We start from the raw sequence: 21,353 nt of genomic DNA on the forward strand, positions 1-21,353 counted from the left end.
GACATTTGAAATTGCTGGCTAAGGCTAAGCGTAAATTTGGTAAGATTGTAATTCACGTCGGCAGTAATGACACTCGGTTACGCCAATCGGAGGTCACTAAAATTAACATTAAATCGGTGTGTAACTTTGCAAAAACAATGTCGGACTCTGTTGTTTTCTCTGGGCCCCTCCCCAATCAGACCGGGAGTGACATGTTTAGCCGCATGTTCTCCTTGAATTGCTGGCTGTCTGAGTGGTGTCCAAAAAATGAGGTGGGCTTCATTGATAATTGGCAAAGCTTCTGGGGAAAACCTGGTCTTGTTACGAGAGACGGCATCCATCCCACTTTAGATGGAGCAGTTCTCATTTCTAGAAATCTGGCCAATTTTCTTGGATCCTCCAAACTGTGACTGTCCAGCGTTGGGACCAGGAGGCAGAGCTGTGGTCTTATACACCTCTCTGCAGCTTCTCTCCCCCTGCCATCCCCTCATTACCCCATCCCCGTAGAGACGGTGCCTGCTCCCAGACCACCAATAACCAGCAAAAATCTATTTAAGCATAAAAATTCAAAAAGAAAAAATAATATAGCACCTTCAATTGCACCACAGACTAAAACAGTTAAATGTGGTCTATTAAACATTAGGTCTCTCTCTTCTAAGTCCCTGTTGGTAAATGATATAATAATTGATCAACGTATTGATTTATTCTGCCTAACAGAAACCTGGTTACAGCAGGATGAATATGTTAGTTTAAATGAGTCAACACCCCCGAGTCACACTAACTGTCAGAATGCTCGTAGCACGGGCCGTGGCGGAGGATTAGCAGCAATCTTCCATTCCAGCTTATTAATTAATCAAAAACCTAGACAGAGCTTTAATTCATTTGAAAGCTTGTGTCTTAGTCTTGTCCATCCAAATTGGAAGTCCCAAAAACCAGTTTTATTTGTTATTATCTATCGTCCACCTGGTCGTTACTGTGAGTTTCTCTGTGAATTTTCAGACCTTTTGTCTGACTTAGTGCTTAGCTCAGATAAGATAATTATAGTGGGTGATTTTAATATCCACACAGATGCTGAGAATGACAGCCTCAGCACTGCATTTGGTCTATTATTGGACTCTATCGGCTTTGCTCAAAAAGTAAATGAGTCCACCCACCACTTTAATCATATCTTAGATCTTGTTCTGACTTATGGTATGGAAATAGAAGATTTAACAGTATTCCCTGAAAACTCCCTTCTGTCTGATCATTTTTTAATAACATTTACATTTACCCTGATGGACTACCCTGCAGTGGGGAATAAGTTTCATTACACTAGAAGTCTTTCAGAAAGCGCTGTAACTAGGTTTAAGGATATGATTCCTTCGTTATGTTCTCTAATGTCATATACCAACACAGAGCAGAGTAGCTACCTAAACTCTGTAAGGGAGTTAGAGTATCTCGTCAATAGTTTTACATCCTCTTTGAAGACAACTTTGGATGCTGTAGCTCCTCTGAAAAAGAGAGCTTTAAATCAGAAGTGTCTGACTCCGTGGTATAACTCACAAACTCGTAGCTTAAAGCAGATAACCCGTAAGTTGGAGAGGAAATGGTGTCTCACTAACTTAGAAGATCTTCACTTAGCCTGGAAAAAGAGTTTGTTGCTCTATAAAAAAGCCCTCCGTAAAGCTAGGACATCTTTCTACTCATCACTAATTGAAGAAAATAAGAATAACCTCAGGTTTCTTTTCAGCACTGTAGCTAGGCTGACAAAGAGTCAGAGCTCTATTGAGCTGAGTATTCCATTAACTTTAACTAGTAATGACTTCATGATTTTCTTTGCTAACAAAATTTTGACTATTAGAGAAAAAATTACTCATAACCATCCCAAAGATGTATCGTTATCTTTGGCTGCTTTCAGTGATGCCGGTATTTGGTTAGACTCTTTCTCTCCGGTTATTCTGTCTGAGTTATTTTCATTGGTTGCTTCGTCCAAACCATCGGCATGTTTATTGGACCCCATTCCTGCCAGGCTGCTCAAGGAAGTCCTACCATTATTTAATGCTTCAATCTTAAATATGATCAATCTATCTTTGTTAGTTGGTTATGTACCACAGGCCTTTAAGGTGGCAGTAATTAAACCATTACTTAAAAAGCCATCACTTGATCCAGCTATCTTAGCTAATTATAGGCCAATTTCCAACCTTCCTTTTCTCTCAAAGATTCTTGAGAGGGTAGTTGTTAAACAGTTAACTGATCACCTGCAGAGGAATGGTCTATTTGAAGAGTTTCAGTCAGGTTTTAGAATTCATCATAGTACAGAAACAGCATTAGTGAAGGTTACAAATGATCTTATGGCTTCGGACAGTGGACTTATCTCTGTGCTTGTTCTGCTGGACCTCAGTGCTGCTTTTGATACTGTTGACCATAAAATTTTATTACAGAGATTAGAGCATGTCATAGGTATTAAAGGCACTGCGCTGCGGTGGTTTGAATCATATTTGTCTAATAGATTACAGTTTGTTCATGTAAATGGGGAATCTTCTTCACAGACTAAAGTTAATTATGGAGTTCCACAAGGTTCTGTGCTAGGACCAATTTTATTCACTTTATACATGCTTCCCTTAGGCAGTATTATTAGACGGTATTGCTTAAATTTTCATTGTTACGCAGATGATACCCAGCTTTATCTATCCATGAAGCCGGAGGATACACACCAATTAGCTAAACTGCAGGATTGTCTTACAGACATAAAGACATGGATGACCTCTAATTTCCTGCTTTTAAACTCAGATAAAACTGAAGTTATTGTACTTGGCCCCACAAATCTTAGAAGCATGGTGTCTAACCAGATCGTTACTCTGGATGGCATTTCCCTGATCTCTAGTAATACTGTGAGAAATCTTGGAGTCATTTTTGATCAGGATATGTCATTCAAAGCGCATATTAAACAAATATGTAGGACTGCCTTTTTGCATTTACGCAATATCTCTAAAATCAGAAAGGTCTTGTCTCAGAGTGATGCTGAAAAACTAATTCATGCATTTATTTCCTCTAGGCTGGACTATTGTAATTCATTATTATCAGGTTGTCCTAAAAGTTCCCTAAAAAGCCTTCAGTTGGTTCAGAATGCTGCAGCTAGAGTACTGACGGGGACTAGCAGGAGAGAGCATATCTCACCCGTGTTGGCCTCTCTTCATTGGCTTCCTGTTAATTCTAGAATAGAATTTAAAATTCTTCTTCTTACTTATGAGGTTTTGAATAATCAGGTCCCATCTTATCTTAGGGACCTCGTAGTACCATATTACCCCATTAGAGCGCTTCGCTCTCAGACTGCGGGCTTACTTGTAGTTCCTAGGGTTTGTAAGAGTAGAATGGGAGGCAGAGCCTTCAGCTTTCAGGCTCCTCTCCTGTGGAACCAGCTCCCAATTCAGATCAGGGAGACAGATACCCTCTCTACTTTTAAGATTAGGCTTAAAACTTTCCTTTTCACTAAGGCTTATAGTTAGGGCTGGATCGGGTGACCCTGGACCATCCCTTGGTTATGCTGCTTTAGACGTAGATTGTGGGGGGTTCCCATGATGCACTGTTTCTTTCTCTTTTTGCTCCGTATGCATCACTCTGCATTTAATCATTAGTGATCGATCTCTGCCCCCCTTCACGGCATGTCTTTTTCCTGGTTTTTTCCCTCAGCCCCAACCAGTCTCAGCAGAAGACTGCCCCTCCGTGAGCCTGGTTCTGCTGGAGGTTTCTTCCTGTTAAAAGGGAGTTTTTCCTTCCCACTGTTGCCAAGTGCTTGCTCATAGGGGGTCGTTTTGACCGTTGGGGTTTTTCATAATTATTGTATGGCCTTGCCTTACAATATGGAGCGCCTTGGGGCAACTGTTTGTTGTGATTTGGCGCTATATAAGAAAAAAGTTGATTGATTGATTGATATATACATATATACACATATATATATACATATATACATATATACATATATACATATACATATATACATATACATATATACATATATATATACATATACATATATATATACATATATACACATATACACACATATACATATATATATATACGAGGGCTGTCCATAAAGTATAGGTCCTTTTTATTTTTTTCAAAAACTATATGGATTTCATTCATATGTTTTTACGTCAGACATGCTTGAACCCTCGTGCGCATGCGTGAGTTTTTCCACGCCTGTCGGTGACGTCATTTGCCTGTGAGCACTCCTTGTGGGAGGAGTCGTCCAGCACCTCATCGGAATTCCTTTGTCTGAGAAGTTGCTGAGAGACTGGCGCTTTGTTTTAATCAAACTTTTTTCTAAACCTGAGAGACACATCGAAGTGGACACGGTTCGAAAAATTAAGCTGGTTTTCGGTGAAAATTTTAACGGCTGATGAGAGATTTTGAGGTGATACTGTCGCTTTAAGGACTTCCCACGGAGCGAGACGTCGTGCAGCACTCCCAGGTGCCGTCGTCAGCCTGTTTCTATTGATCCAGGACGTCATGAGAGAACAGAGAAGTTTCAGAAGAAGTCGGTTTCAGCATTTTATCCGGATATTCCACTGTTAAAGGAGATTTTTTTTTAATGAAAGACGTGCGGGCGGATTGCAGCGTCGGCTTGCAGCTGCCGCGACGCTCCGCCACAGGAAAAACACCTCCGTTGGAAGCCTTAAGGACAAGTTGGAACATGTCCAGCTGTTAAACAATTTCTCATATACTCACTCCACTGAAAGCCATCAAAAGCTGCCTGGATTTTACAAATGGTTATCAACACGGAGGTGTTTTTCCTGTGCCGCCGCACCGCGCCGGCTGCGTCCCGACGCGCGGACCCGTCCGCACGTCTTTCATTAAAAAAATCTCCTTTAACAGTGGAATATCCGTATAAAATGTTGAAACCGACTTCTTCTGAAACTTCTCTGTTCTCTCACGACGTCCTGGATCAATAGAGCCTGAAATGTGTAGGTTTTCAGCTTGAAACAGGCTGACAACGGCGCCTGAGAGCGCTGCACGACGTCTCGCTCCGTGGGAAGTCCTTAAAGTGACAGTATCACCTCAAAATCTCTCATCAGCTGTTAAAATTTTCACCGAAAACCAGCTTAATTTTTCTAACCGTGTCCACTTCGATGTGTCTCACAGGTTTAGAAAAAATTTTGATCAAAGCACCAGTCTCTCAGCAACTTCTCAGACAAAGGAATTCCGACGAGGGGCTGGACGACTCCTCCCACAAGGAGTGCTCACAGGCGAATGACGTCACCGACAGGCGTGGAAAAACTCACGCATGCGCACGAGGGTTCAAGCATGTCTGACGTAAAAACATATGAATGAAATCCATATAGTTTTTGAAAAAAATAAAAAGGACCTATACTTTATGGACAGCCCTCGTGTGTATATATATATATATATATATATATATATATATATTTTTTTTTTTTTTTTTTCACGCCTGTCGGTTACGTCATTCGCCTGTGGGCAGTCTTTGAGTGAGGAGTCGTCCACACGCTCGTCAATTTTTTTCATTGTTTAGGAATGGCTCAGAGACTGTTGCTTTGTTTCATAAAAATTTTTTCAAAACTGTAAGGCACAACTGAGTGGACACCATTCAATAAATTCAGCTGGTTTTCGGTAAAAATTTTAACGGCTGATGAGAGATTTTGGTCTGTAACTGTCGCTTTAAGGACGGTCCACGGCGCCTGACGGCGATCTGCGCTTCGAGGCGGCAGCGTCTCGCCGTTTCAAGTTGAAAACTTCCACATTTCAGGCTCTGTTGACGCAGTAAGTCGTCAGAGAACAAAGAACTTTCAGAAGAAGTCGGCATGAGGAGTTTATTCGGACATTCCATTGTTAACGGTCATTTTGTAATGAAAGAACGTGCGGGCAGATTCGCATGTCGGGCTGGACCCGACCGCGGGGGGTCGCGGCAGGAAAAACACCTCCGTTAGAAACCTTAACGGGCAAGTTGGAACATGCCCAAGCTGTTAAACAATTTCTCAGTTACTCACTTGTTGAAAGCCATCAAAAGCCGCCTGAATTTTACAAATGGTTTTCAACACGGAGGTGTTTTTCTGGTCGCGGCGCACACAGATTTGCGTCGTCGTCACGGAAACAACTCGGCGAATTTGCACGCACGTTCTTTCATTAGAAAATGACCTTTAACAGTGGAATGTCCACATAAACTCCTCATGCCGGCCTCTTCTGAATCTTCTCTGTTCTCTCACGACGTCCTGGGTCAACAGAACCTTAAATTAGGATGATTTCAGCTCGAAACAGCCAGACAACGTCGCCTGGAAACGCTGCGCGACGTCCCGCTCCGTGGGAAGTCCTTACACCGACAGAAACACCCCATAATCTCTCATCAGCCGTTAAACTTTTCACAGAAAACCAGCTTAATTTCTCGAATAGTGTCCACTCGGATATTCCTCACAGGTCCAGAAAAAATTTTGATAAAGCAACGCGCGCCGTCTCGAGCAGCGTGTGAAACAAAGGAATTCAGCCGAGAGGGCGGGACCACATCTCACTCAAGGCCTGCCCACAGGGAAATGACGTCACCGACACGCGTGAAAAAACTCACGCATGCGCACGAGGGTTCAAGCATGATTGGTGTAATCGCATGTCATTCAAATCCATATAGTTAAAAAAAAAAATAAAAGGGTCGGTTTATTATCTAAGAGACCTCGTATATATATCAGAAGTCAATATTTACAACAATCAGGGTGACAGAAGGATTTGTAAAAATAAAGGTCGTAATAGTTTTGAAAAAGAAACCTCATATGCACATTTTTGGAACTGCAGTGAAACCAAAACAGCAAATATTAGAAGCTTTCCTCAGAACTTTCCTCAAAAATTAATTCCTCATGGAACTAAAGCTGATTTAAAAAAAGTGTTCACAATTCAGGAAACCAAAATAGGAGAAAATTAGAAATTCTGTTCATTCAATGACCCTGGTGTTATGAGTAAAAGTTAAATTCCCCCTGGAACAAAAGCTGAAAGTGTTAAAAATATTCTACAATGTGCTTCACATGAACATTTTTGTTGCAGAAATCCTAAACAGTATAACGGAATAATGACGTCAATTTTGATCTTGTGGAACAAAAAAGAATCTTCTGAGGAAAAAAGGCATAAGTACCAGTGTTTGTTGTTAACGGGTCATGCATTTATACAAATGAAATATAAAAGATGTACATGAATGACATCTGTCATGTTTCTGCTGAATGTATGAATAAATTCTGAATGTAATCAAAGAAGCAAAAACTGTTGGTTTAGCAGTCTGGTTTTTTGTCGTGTGTTTAGATGACTGTTATCTCCGAGCGGTGCGACACTGTGATGTTCAGCGAAGAACACGATGCTTTGAATTCTAAGTGGAGACATTTTGTTTGCCTTCCCATTAATTAAATTAGAAGAAACTCAGTGATTACCTCATTTCAACCACTTACTGCACATCTTCTGGGTTTGCTATGCAGATATTTGCAAGGATAGCGCTTGTGAAAGCTTTCTGCTGCTATTTTTTTCCTCATTAAACTATTGAAAGAGTTTCGCTTCATACTTAAATAATACAGTTTTAATCCTCTTTACAGCACATGATAAATTAGCTACACTGACATTCAACATTACACAACTAAAGAAAAAAAAATCGGCTTCAAACCTTTGCACGCTGACGTGTTATTAGGAAGTGTAATTCTACTGCTTTGATAAGCTGAAGCTAGCCAATGTAGCTATCACTTTTGTGTTTAAATATTTAAAGGAGAAGTTTTTGTTTTTTTTACAGGTTCAGTCACACTAAAACATTATTAGCAATCAACTTCTTAGTTTAAGACATTTTAAGCCATAAAAATGTGGACGTGGTTTTTTTGAGTGACAGCGGCTGAGTCCAGCGATTCTGACTCTCGTAGCATCCATATCCACTCGATGCGAAGCAACTCACTGTTGTGTTGTTGTTTCTGTTTGTTTGGAGTATTTTATTACAAACAAATGGAATAATACAGCTTGTTTTGCAGTCAAACGCCCTAATGGATCATTTAAGACATCTCTGCTGCATTAGTCCCACTGAGTGAAACTCACGTCTTATTTAATGTTGTATGCTGATGGTGTTTGCACTTTTAGCAGCTGCCGCTAGCTTCAACCATTTGGTCCACTTAATGCACGATTACTGAGAAAAGCGGCTCATAACTTTTAATGTCCACAACAAAGTAAATCTTTAGGAGCGCAGTCCCTAAAAATATCATTTAATAAAACATCCAAACCGATACTAGCCTGTTAGCTAAACTCGACGAAAGGGGTGTTTTTCTGGCTTTTTTCATCACACACTGAGCCACCTACATTCGGAACCCTTTTATACATTAATGAGTCCAGCGTGAATCGGTGTGGGCGGGAGTCTCAACATGGCAACACCCAGACAAGGGGGTCATTTCGGCTGTTATGGATCTCTATGGAAAAGTGCGCATGCTTTAGCCAGCATATATACAGTCTATGCTATGCACCTATGTTTATTGTGTCATGCAAGTTAACCCTCTGTGGTCCGAGGGCATTTATTGGACAGTTCACTCACCTGGCATAAATGTTTTATTACTGCTGTTAACAGCTCTCCCTGCATCCCACAATCAAGTTTTATGTCTCTTTTTTTCAGGACAACCTGTGTTTTCAGAAAATATATGTTTTTGTTGTGTTTTATAAGTGTAATAAAGGTTTACAATCAAAAATAGACAAGGAAAAAATAAAGCGAAAAATAATTTTCCACACACATTTATTCAAAACACACAGCAAACTATAATAAACAACTGTTTTGACACTTTATAAAGGTAATTTGAGATCTTGTGTGAAAGACTGTACAACAAAAAGGTTCAAACAATAAACACAAATGCACATTTTGAACAATATATACAAAATGGTCTATGTGTTTTCTTATTTTGATATGGTAAACAACTGCTTTATGCAGAGAAAGCAACAGAGTTATCCAGTAACATTCACATGCAAACTAGTGGAGCAATCTTGATAGTTACACACTCTTTGTGTGAGCACGTGAGATTGTCATCAGAGGCTCTCCATCTGCTCAGTGTGCTTTCACTGATCGCTGTGAGTGATGGCGCAGGGCGCACTGAGTATGTACTAACAGTATGTACTCAATGGAGCACCCAGGGGGTTATTCAAACGGGCCAACTAGTAACACATCACTCCTGAAACGATCTTTGGCTTTTCACGTGAGGTAAACCTGCTCTACGATTGGATTTTGGAACCACCATGTGAAGGTGAACCAATTCCGATTGGACACTCACACTGCGCACGTCATCACACACCTTCAATGAGGAGTACAAAGATGGCCGATGGCTGGCTCAAAAGTCCGCAGAGTTAACTTTTCATCAAAAGAAAAAGTAAGTTCCTATCTCATATCATTAAAAAGTTATTTATAATTTAGTAAAGCTTGGTCTTAGCCGTTGTATACGACGGCGTCGGCCCCAGAGGGTTTCAAATAAAGTGCTAACAAGGAAATACATTAGTGTCAATTATGTGCTACCAAGTAGAGCCCTTAATTTAATAGCGTGTTAGTTTCTGTTTTGTTTTTCTGAATGAAGTTTAAACTTGTATGGTTTATGCCATGTTAAACAAACTAACTTGTAAGAACTAGCGCATGGTAAAGTATTAACTGCCATGTTTGAAAAAATACATCAAGCTACCTGTATTTATTCTGGCATTTCTACCATCAAAGTAAAAAGGTAGCTGGTATTAATCAAGGGGTAAGCTTTGCGCGTCTCAGATGAGGCTCACCCGGAAGAAGAAAAAGTTGCAGTTCCTTGACTGGCCACTTGAGGCTGACTCCAAATGACAGCAAGTTTCCATTCAAGTACATATTGAATATCAAGCTTTAGAGCAGGCTTTAGAGTTTACAGCCTGGTACAAAAAAATAGAAGAAGGGGTTCAGTCTCTATAGGCAGTTTCACTCTCTGTGATGACAACTGTACAGGGATTGAATTTTTTTCTAACATCTTAGTTTAAAACATTTTAAGCCATAAAATTTAGGGGTGTGGTCACTTCGAGTGGCAGCTGCTGAACCAATTGCCTGTGGCTCTCTCTGGCTGGTACCTGTCTATAGGGCAGTGCAGTCTCCTTTGAACCCTGTGTGATATTGTGGGATTTGACCACTTACAGGGACAGCCGCTCCCGCTGCGCAATATTACACAACACAATGTCACACGGGGAAATGGTGTACTGTTTTGTTTTCAGCTGCAATCACCGAGCAATCTCAAAAAGTGCAGTTTTTTCAGTTCCCAGTGGAGAAGAGAAGATGAGGCAAATGAGAAAGGTCGTGTCGGTAAGTGTTAGCCTACACAGCTAATCAGAGCAGCTGTGTTCTCTCGCCTGCACAAGCGCCTCGACACGTTTAAGCTCCGGGTCATGAACAAACCACAACACATTTCCACTTTGTAATTTGCCAAAAACTCAGAGAAAGTGTCCCTTTGAGAAATTACGCCATATACGTCATATACAACCCCTGGCAAAAATTATGGAATCACCGGCCTCGGAGGATGTTCATTCAGTTGTTTAATTTTGTAGAAAAAAAGCAGATCACAGACATGACACAAAACTAAAGTCATTTCAGATGGCAACTTTCTGGCTTTAAGAAACACTGTAAGAAATCAGGAAAAAAAAATTGTGGCAGTCAGTAACGGTTACTTTTTTAGACAAAGCAGAGGGAAAAAAATATGGAATCACTCAATTCTGAGGAAAAAATTATGGAATCATGAAAAACAAAAGAACGTTCCAACACATCACTAGTATTTTGTTGCACCACCTCTGGCTTTTATAACAGCTTGCAGTCTCTGAGGCATGGACTTAATGAGTGACAAACAGTACTCTTCATCAATCTGGCTCCAACTTTCTCTGATTGCTGTTGCCAGATCAGCTTTGCAGGTCGGAGCCTTGTCATGGACTTTTTAATTCAACTACCACCAAAGATTTTCAACTGGATTAAGATCCGGACTATTTGCAGGCCATGACATTGACCCTATGTGTCTTTTTGCAAAGAATGTTTTCACAGTTTTTGCTCTATGGCAAGATGCATAATCATCTTGAAAAATGATTTCATCATCCCCAAACATCCTTTCAATTGATGGGATAAGAAAAGTGTCCAAAATATCAACGTAAACTTGTGCATTTATTGATGATGTAATGACAGCCATCTCCCCAGTGCCTTTACCTGACATGCAGCCCCATATCATCAATGACTGTGGAAATTTACATGTTCTCTTCAGGCAGTCATCTTCATAAATCTCATTGGAACGGCACCAAACAAAAGTTCCAGCATCATCACCTTGCCCAATGCAGATTCGAGATTCATCACTGAATATGACTTTCATCCAGTCATCCACAGTCCACGATTGCTTTTCCTTAGCCCATTGTAACCTTGTTTTTTTTCTGTTTAGGTGTTAATGATGGCTTTTGTTTAGCTTTTCTGTATGTAAATCCCATTTCCTTTAGGCGGTTTCTTACAGTTCAGTCACAGACGTTGACTCCAGTTTCCTCCCATTCGTTCCTCATTTGTTTTGTTGTGCATTTTCGATTTTTGAGACATATTGCTTTAAGTTTTCTGTCTTGACGCTTTGATGTCTTCCTTGGTCTACCAGTATGTTTGCCTTTAACAACCTTCCCATGTTGTTTGTATTTGGTCCAGAGTTTAGACACAGCTGACTGTGAACAACCAACATCTTTTGCAACACTGCGTGATGATTTACCCTCTTTTAAGACTTTGATAATCCTCTCCTTTGTTTCAATTGACATCTCTCGTGTTGGAGCCATGATTCATGTCAGTCCACGTGGTGCAACAGCTCTCCAAGGTGTGATCACTCCTTTTTAGATGCAGACTAATGAGCAGATCTGATTTGATGCAGGTGTTAGTTTTGGGGATGGAAATTTACAGGGTGATTCCATAATTTATTCCTCAGAATTGAGTGAGTCCATATTTTTTTACCCCTGTAGCGCCCACCCTCAAATGAGACTGTGCTGCCCAATTCTACTCACACAGAAAAGGAGGCAGGTGCACACTAGGAAAGCCGGGCAGAAATCTGCCCAGTAGTGACATCACACACAGGAAGTAGGGACATTTATTTATTTATTTTTGCTGTTCTGCTTTAATTTTGCATGTCAGTGGGGAAAAAAAACACTTACAACTTGGGCTACAAACTATTTCTGAATAGCATTTTATGCAGCGAAAAATAAACACAGTAGCATGGGAGGAGGCAGTAACTAGCCAGTGCTATATATACTGTAGCTTGTGTCTGTGTGAGCCAATCAGAAGCGATCAGTGCAAAGAGCTCTCCAGGCAGTGAAACAGAAGAACTCGCTTCTGGTTGCCTTCCTCCTTTTCCGCGCAAGCAGAGTAGGCGGGAACCAGCCAGTGACTCTCTTAGCGTTGGTGACTCAGAGGCTACTCAATGCAGCTGCTAGCTGTTGGAGAGGGTTGTGTCTGTCATTTTGAGTATTTTATTACAAATACCTGGAACAATATAGTTTGATGTGTGGTGGCATGTTCTAATGACTCATCCAAGTCCCTGCAGTCGTATTTGTGCTGAGTGAAATTCTCATCTTATTTAATGTTGTATGCTCACAGCATTAGCACTTTTGGCAGCTATCTGTAGCTCATTCTGTTAAGTCACCTTAAAAGTACACTCAACAAAAATATAAACGCAACATTTTTGGTTTTGCTCCCATTTTGTATGAGATGAACTCAAAGATCTAAAGCTTTTTCCACATACACAATATCACCATTTCCCTCAAATATTGTTCACAAACCAGTCTAAATCTGTGATAGTGAGCACTTCTCCTTTGCAGAGATAATCCATCCCACCTCACAGGTGTGCCATATCAAGATGCTGATTAGACACCATGATTAGTGCACAGGTGTTCCTTAGACTGTCCACAATAAAAGGCCACTCTGAAAGGTGCAGTTTTATCACACAGCACAATGACATAGATGTCGCAAGATTTGAGGGAGCGTGCAATTGGCATGCTGACAGCAGGAATGTCAACCAGAGCTGTTGCTCGTGTATTGAATGTTCATTTCTCTACCATAAGCCGTCTCCAAAGGCGTTTCAGAGAATTTGGCAGTACATCCAACCAGCCTCACAACCGCAGACCACATGTAACCACACCAGCATGTTCACCTCCAAGATCGTCTGAGACCAGCCACTCGGACAGCTGCTGAAACAATCAGTTTGCATAACCAAAGAATTTCTGCACAAACTGTCAGAAACCGTCTCAGGGAAGCTCATCTACATGCTCGCCGTCCTCATCGGGGCCTCGACCTGACTCCAGTTCGACTTGAGTGGGCAAATGCTCACATTCGCTGGCGTTTGGCACGTTGGAGAGGTGTTCTCTTCACGGATGAATCCCGGTTCACACTGTCCAGGGCAGATGGCAGACAGCGTGTGTGGCGTTGTGTGGGTGAGCGGTTTTCTGATGTCAATGTTGTGGATCGAGTGGCCCATGGGTGCGGTGGGGTTATGTAATGGGCAGGCGTCTGTTATGGACGAAGAACACAGGTGCATTTTACTGATGGCATTTTGAATGCACAGAGATACTGTGACGAGATCCTGAGGCCTATTGTTGTGCCATACATCCAAGAACATCACCTCATGTTGCAGCAGGATAATGCACGGCCCCATGTTGCAAGGATCTGTACACAATTCTTGGAAGCTGAAAATGTCCCAGTTCTTGCATGGCCGACATACTCACCGGACATGTCACCCATTGAGCATGTTTGGGATGCTCTGGACCGGCGTATACGACAGCGTGTACCAGTTCCTGCCAATATCCAACAACTTCGCACAGCCATTGAAGAGGAGCGGACCAACATTCCACAGGCCACAATTGACAACCTGATCAACTCTATGCAAAGGAGATGTGTTGCACTGCATGAGGCAAATGGTGGTCACACCAGATACTGGTATCCCCCCCAATAAAACAAAACTGCACCTTTCAGAGTGGCCTTTTATTGTGGACAGTCTAAGGCACACCTGTGCACTAATCATGGTGTCTAATCAGCATCTTGATATGGCACACCTGTGAGGTGGGATGGATTATCTCGCAAAGGAGAAGTGCTCACTATCACAGATTTAGACTGGTTTGTGAACAATATTTGAGGGAAATAGTGATATTGTGTATGTGGAAAAAGTTTTAGATCTTTGAGTTCATCTCATACAAAATGGGACCAAAACCAAAAGTGTTGCATTTATATTTTTGTTGAGTGTAGGAAGATGCTAGACATCCAGTTTCTCACTGATGCAAGGCAATCCTTTAAGGATTTTATGTGGATGTGATTACCAGCAGATATCAGCATGTATAACTGAGTATCATCAGCATAGCAGTGAAAGGTAACCCCAAAATGCCGCAATATGTGCCCAAGGGGTGCTATATAAAGGGAGAAAAGCAGGGGGCCTAAAATGGACCCCTGTGGAACCCCAAATTTCATGTCACTAAGGTTAGAGGTAGTGTTATTGTACAAAACACAGTAAGAATGACTGATCAGGTATGATGTCAACCATGCAAGGGCACTCCCAGTAATCCCAAAATGATTCTTCAGCCTATCAAGTAGAATATGATGATCCACAGTATCAAATGCAGCACTGAGATCTAACAGCACCAGAACCGTAGTGGTGTCTGAATCCACTGTAAGCAGAAGATCATTCACCACTTTAGTGAGAGCCATCTCTGTGGAATGATATTTTGTAAAAGCAGACTGCAGTGGCTCAAAAAGATTATTTTCGCCAAGTTAGTCCATGACCTGCTGTGAACCACTTTTTGAGAATTTTAGAGCAAAATGATAGATTTCATATATAGTTTGGTATGTAGTTTCTTCAATACACTAGGGTCAAGACTAGATTTCTTAAGTAATGGTTTAAATTACCATCCATCCATCCATTTTCTACACCTGCTTACTCCAATTAAGGGTCACGAGGGGCTGAAGCCCGTCACAGAAGTCATACACCCTGGGCAGGACGCCAGTCTGTCACAGGGCCACATATAGACAGACATTGATATTTTGCATGTTTTTGATTTTTATTTTGCCCCATTTAATGTCACAGATTACTTCCTAAATTCATTCTTGAAAAATGTTTTTTTCATATATGTTCAAAAGGTGAGTATAGCATACTTACTGATGAGAAAACATCAAAAACACATTTTTACACAAACATTAGTTAAATATATCTAAATAAATTAGAGTATATAGATAGGATAACGCTCTAACTGTGCAAAGTTATTGCAATCAGCCAGCCTGCAAAAACTAATGGACTGGGCTGTGACCTGGGCATGGATCAAAATGATAAACCTGCCCTGGAAGCAGGTGGTAGCTAAACCTACTATGCTGTTCATTTGACCAGCGCCAATTAATTGGCAATTACATGGATACAGCAGCCCACAGTGCGTACGTGTGCAGAGAGACCTTCCTGGTCTCACACAGATCCAACCAATATTTACATTACTGGGATTCTGGCCCAAAACGTCTCTCAGCTGCTGAAGAGCAAGAGGACAGCCTAATTGCATTTCCATCTGTTTACCAGGTCGGCAAAGCTTTTCCTGCCTAATGATTTCCCAGCAGTCCCTGGGGTAGTCACCTGAACGAGTTAAGTGAAGCAGGAAAATACTGTCATGACTGTTGTGAAAACCACAACGTCAGTTTTAAAGAATTTGCCCTTTGCCCCTGTAACACATCCATTTTAATGCCCAAGAGGCCAATTAAATGATTGTTAGAACCGTATGACAGTACTGATATCAAACACCAAGTAAAAATAATAAGATGACACTTGGAAAGTTTGCAAGAAATCGTGGAACAGATTTGAGAAGTTTCTTTAACTGTAAAGAAACCAGGGGTGATGCTAGAAAAGAACAACAAAGAGGAGAGAGCTGCTTCTCTTCAAACCCTGAGTAGATTCAAGCAAGAGAAAAGGTCTGTTGCCTTGACAACTGCAGCTCACTCTGCTGTCGTCTGGCAGCTTCAACTTGTCCGGTAACGGACCCCCACCCACATGCCCTTTATTTTAAGGACAGTAACTTTCATTTCCCCAGCTGCCCAGAGAAACAACGAATCTTATTCTAACACATCACCATCTTCAGAAACAGCTTCTGTGGCACGATTCTCTTCACACACTTTGTGCCCTGCTCCACCGATGCGCCCCAGGGCTCCGTACTTGGCCTGCTTTCAAATCTCTCCCACACTTCCATGTCTTTTTTTTTAAATATACTTTACAGTTATTGATCAAATTCAACTTTGGCACCCACACTGAGCTCCAAATCTCTGCATGACAGCCCAATGCCAGACAAAACTCCTAATCACCACCTCCAGCACAAATCTGACAGTTTTGACCTGCTTTTGCATGCTGACCCATTCCACCACCCATTTCATCAGGGCACCCGTCTGACAATTTCCAACACAATGAGAGTCGTTTCATGTTTTAATGTTTGCTGAACATAATGGGCATTTCAGCTGCAGATTTTAGAAATCAGCGGTCAAACAAAAAATGACTGTGTCATAATGCGCATCAGATCTCACCAGCCAACTGCATTAAACTTAAGTACTGCATACAGAATAGTGGTGACTTAGTGAACGTGTGCAGCCCAGTGAAGCATGGGGTGACCAGACACCCCCGTTTTCCAGAGATAGTCCCCATTTTCATCTTAACTGATTAAAGCTAACTGATTAATAACTATCTCTTAAAACTATGTGATGTTTTTTACAAAAGAAGTAACTGAATCTAAAACTGCACGAATATGAAGCAAACAAAAAGCTAATTGAAAGTTAACTGTAACACAAACAATAACCATGCTTGGCTATGAAGTCTAGCGTCAAATGCATACTTTCAAACCAACAACACTTTTACCGATCTCTTCAGTATGAATACAATAAATTTGGCCACTGTTTCATTAGACAGTCTGATGTCTTTTCAGTTACTATATATTTCTTTGTAACCACTTCCAACTATATTTCCCACCATCAAGGATGGTTTTCACAGGAGCTACTTCGGGGCCGGAATCCGAGCCATATACAAATTTTGTTTCAAACAAACCAACTCTCTGCTTTTAATTTATGGATTCTGCTTCTGTACCTGTCCAGGGCTGAGTTGAGTTCGTCCAGCCTGTGGGTATCGGTGGTGTTACCCAGCTTGGACAGAGTGTCCATCCTCTTCATAATGACCTCCAGCATATCACTGATTTTCCTCAGCACCCCACGAGATTCTTGTCCACCAAGTACTGAAAACACACACATATATACAACTGAGCAAAATATTTATAGTATACTTTTTTATTTTTTGAGTGAACATTGTCATCATCTGACAAAATGATTGTTAGTGACCAACCCACTGAATGCTGGACCTGCCTTTAACATTTGCTTCATTTGTAAGAAAGCCTTGTTTGAAAAAATACTTTGAATTTGCCCTATTGAGATATCCCATAAACCCTTGCACGCCAGAGTCACTGTAATCAAAACAACAAAGACAATTGTAAATGAACATTATACTACAAAAATGTAATTTTTTTATGCTTTTCATCACGTTAACAACAGACTGCTGCATGAGACCCTGAAAACTCACTAAAACAAATATTCCAAATATAATCCATGTCTCCTATGTTTAACCTGCGTGGAATTTAATAAACGTAAACCGAATTTCAGACTTTTTATATATATTACTCTGGAACAAACTGGACAAACAGAACTGTAAAAGACAATATTGAGGGCATTAACCCTCTGGGGTCCAAGGGCATTTTTGGGACAGTTCACTCTCCTGGCATTAATGTTTTATTATTGCTATTAACAGCTCTCCCTGCATCCCACAATCAAGTTTTATGTCTCTTCTTTTTCAGGATAACCTGTGCTTTCAGAATATATATGTTTTTGTTGTGTTTTATAAGTGTAATAAAGGTTTACAATCAAAAATAAGGAAGGATAAAGTAAAGCGGAAAATAATTTTCCACACACATTTATTCAAAACACACAGCAAACTATAATAAACAACTGTTTTGACACTTTATAAAGGTAATTTGAGGTCTTCTGTGAAAGACTGTACAACAAAAAGGTTCAAACAATAAACACAAATGTACATTTTGAATAATATATACAAAATGGTCTATGCGTTTTTTGTCTGCATGGTAAAAGCAAGAGTTATCCAGTAACATTCACATGCAAACTAGTGGAGCAATCCTGATAGTTACACACTCTTTGTTTGGGCACATGAGATTGTCATCAGAGGCTCTCCGTCTGCTCCGTCTGCTTTCAGTGATCGCTGTGCGTAATGGCGCAGGGCACATTTGGAGCCCAATAGTATGTACTCATTGGAGCACCCAGGGGGCTATTCAAATGGGACAACTAGTAACATATCACTCCTGAAAACAATCTTTGGCTTTTCACATGAGGTGAATCTGCCCTATGACTGGATTTTGGAAAACCATGTGACGGTGAACCAATTCCGATTGGACACTCACATTGCGCACATCATCACACAGCTTCTATGAGGACTACAAAGATGGCCGATGGCTGGCTAGAAAGTCCGCAGAGTTAATTTTTCAGCCAAAAAAGTAAGTTTCTATCTCATATCATTAAAAAGTTATTTAGAATTTAGTAAAGCTTGGTCTTAGCTGTCGTATACAACGGCGTCGGCCACAGAGGGTTAAAGAGCAAACTTCACTTTCCCTCAGAATGACATGAACAGGAAGCGGTCGTACTTCACAGCAATTCCCATTGAAAATAATGGAGAAACAACCTGACCTTCTATTATGTTTACCTAAAACAAACGCAATAACATTGTCTATAAACCCAGAGAATATATTCACAAGAGTTTTAGGCACAATATACAAAGAGTTTTATGTTGCGATGTTAATGCTGTTATCTGTGTGCAGTGCTTAAAGTGCAGTCTGATCAGAGCGTCTCAATGCATTTCTCAATGTTACTGACATCCCGCAGCGCGGCGACCTCTTTGAAGTTTTGCAAGATATTGCGGGATTTGAAACCTCAATAGGGCAAATAGGCATATGTATGTATATACTTAACATCTTAAGCCAGAAGTCAGAAGTCTTAAAAATGCCAAGATATAGGAAGGATTCTCCAGACTTTATCCATGTTTTCTTTTGACATTGCAATTAAAAATATCAAAATAAATTGCATTTTTTGTATAATTCATTGAAAGCCTGTTATTACATTAAACTCAGCAGCTAGCAGAGCCTCTTGTTTGTTGGTGGAACGCTGAGAGCAGACTAGCTAGATATAACTGAAGTGGAGGATTCTAAAGTGGAGGAATGACCCGGCACTTCTCCCATCACCAAAATGCCTGCGAGTCCAAAGCAAATAAAAGAATGAAACAAAGCTGAAACTAACAAAAGAAAAACAAAGTAAACGGCGACCTTGACCCTTTAAACTAAATCAAAATGAAACATTCATGATGACGTGACTTGACAGTGGGTATCAGACCAAGCACCAGCCTGTGACCATTTCTGCAGCCAACTTGCACTTTCCAATGTATCTGCAGCTGCGGGATCTGGCTGTCTTGACAACAGGTTTGTCTTCACCACAACAACGTGTGCGCACACACATGTCCCAGCCACAAGCTGCAGGAACGTGCATGTGCATAAATAAATAAATAGTAAATAGTAAAAGTAAATAGATTAGATAGTAAAAGTAGTTGATCAAACATTCTTGCCATTATTGTTTCTGTATGAAAATGTTGCTTTTCGACCCACACATGGACAAGTCACGTTCAGCTCATCGGATCTTTAGTTATTGATCCGTTCAGATATCGTCAATGTTTGTAAAAGACATCTGACTTGGGAGGTTGGACGAAGTTGGATGACAGTCAAACGGAATGCTGACGGTAAGGGAACTATGCAACCAATGAGGAACCGTCAAGACAGAAAGTAAAATGGAATACGGATGAAATGAAGTTGTTGTCAGAATTTGTTCACCTTTTTCAACAGTTTGAAAATTCTGACGAAGCACCAGCTACAGGAACGAAGCTGGACAACGGTTAAATGATGTCTCCAAAAGTCAATGTTAGTCCAGATTTCTTGTTTTGTTTTGTGGTATGCTGCATTTACACATAACGATGGCACATCACGAAAGCCACGAAGTAGATATTCTTGGCCGCTGATCACGAATGTGATGATATGAGGCAGAGGCGTCAGGTGTCCTCAGGAACTGCTGCAACCTGTTACCACGCATTACGATTAATGGCACGTGTTGCTGGAGAATTATCAGGAACCATTACGCACGGTCAAGAATAATGTTACGCATTGTTGCGCATCGTTAAGTTCTGTCACGTTATGAATGAGGCTAATTGTCTCCACACCCCCATATTCATCTAAATGTCAGTTGCTGAACAATTCAGATTGCTCCAGTTTGCTCCTCAAAATCCACAGTAGAAGAACTTTGTGACTGCATGCTTAGTTGGGCTCTGTGCCATGGAGTGGCGCAGAAAGGAGGAGGAGACTGAGAGCCAGATGTGTGGCTCCACACGGCTCTCGTCTCGCTTGTTTTCCCAAACATCAGGCACATGCAGCAGGTGGAACATCTGCAGGACCACGCTGATGAGCAATGGAACGAGACTTTTAGCCGACATGGTGTCTTCAGCATACTGCAGCAATGAAACTGAATGCAGTGCAGCAGCGTTTAATTGTGCGCACGTCGGAGAAGAACGCTGTCACGCTATATTAAGGAGCACCATTAATCAAGACGGATCAACACGCTCAGTTGCAACCTCCACGACATGAGGCAAAATGAGGGTGGTGCGTGACACATTTGTGGAAGATTTTTTGACAGCCAAAAACATGCTTCACGATAATCACGAATAGCACGCACCAACAGGCACTATTAACAAACCTATTCCGATGCATTAAGTCACGTTAAGAATGTCAGGAATGTGCCAAGAATGACGCAAATATGACATTCGTAATGCGTCTTGCCTATGTGTAAACGCATTAGCCTTTAGAAACTGCAGTTTGTGTGGACTCACTTCTCTCTGTAACAGTTCATTCATCTCTACCCAGGAGAAAGTCCCCTTTCTCAGAAAAGAATGATGTTATTTCACTAGAAAACTAAACAAAAGGGCAACAACAACGATCAAAAAAAAAAAGTGTGTGCTTGTGCACTAGGCACTTTTTAAAGTGGGTAAAGATGCAAGCTGTATCTACAGGGAGGTTACAAAAACATCTTTAAAATACATTTACGATCCACTACATGAAAAAAGGTGTTTTATTGTTAAAGCATCATAAACTGAACAGGCCAATCACAGGACCAGTAGGAGGGGCTTGATGAATGGTTTATTTCCTTTTGCATTTTTCAATGACAGAACAGAAAAAGACACAAATTCAAGTGTTTTTTCATAATTCAGTGAATGTATCTCAGGATAGTATCTTTA

General features: G+C 40.9%; 1 protein-coding gene across 1 annotated transcript in view; it reads right to left on the reverse strand.

The window, feature by feature from the left end:
* LOC117527670 (alpha-1,6-mannosylglycoprotein 6-beta-N-acetylglucosaminyltransferase B) overlaps positions 1 to 21,353 on the reverse strand; it is a 275,993-nt gene that overhangs the window by 193,395 nt on the left and 61,245 nt on the right. Inside the window, 1 exon segment of the mRNA XM_034190115.1 lies at positions 17,055 to 17,199. Within this exon segment, the coding sequence (XP_034046006.1) occupies positions 17,055 to 17,199 (145 nt within the window).

The sequence above is a fragment of the Thalassophryne amazonica genome, chromosome 16, assembly GCF_902500255.1.
Source record: "Thalassophryne amazonica chromosome 16, fThaAma1.1, whole genome shotgun sequence".
NCBI classification, from domain to species: domain Eukaryota; kingdom Metazoa; phylum Chordata; class Actinopteri; order Batrachoidiformes; family Batrachoididae; genus Thalassophryne; species Thalassophryne amazonica.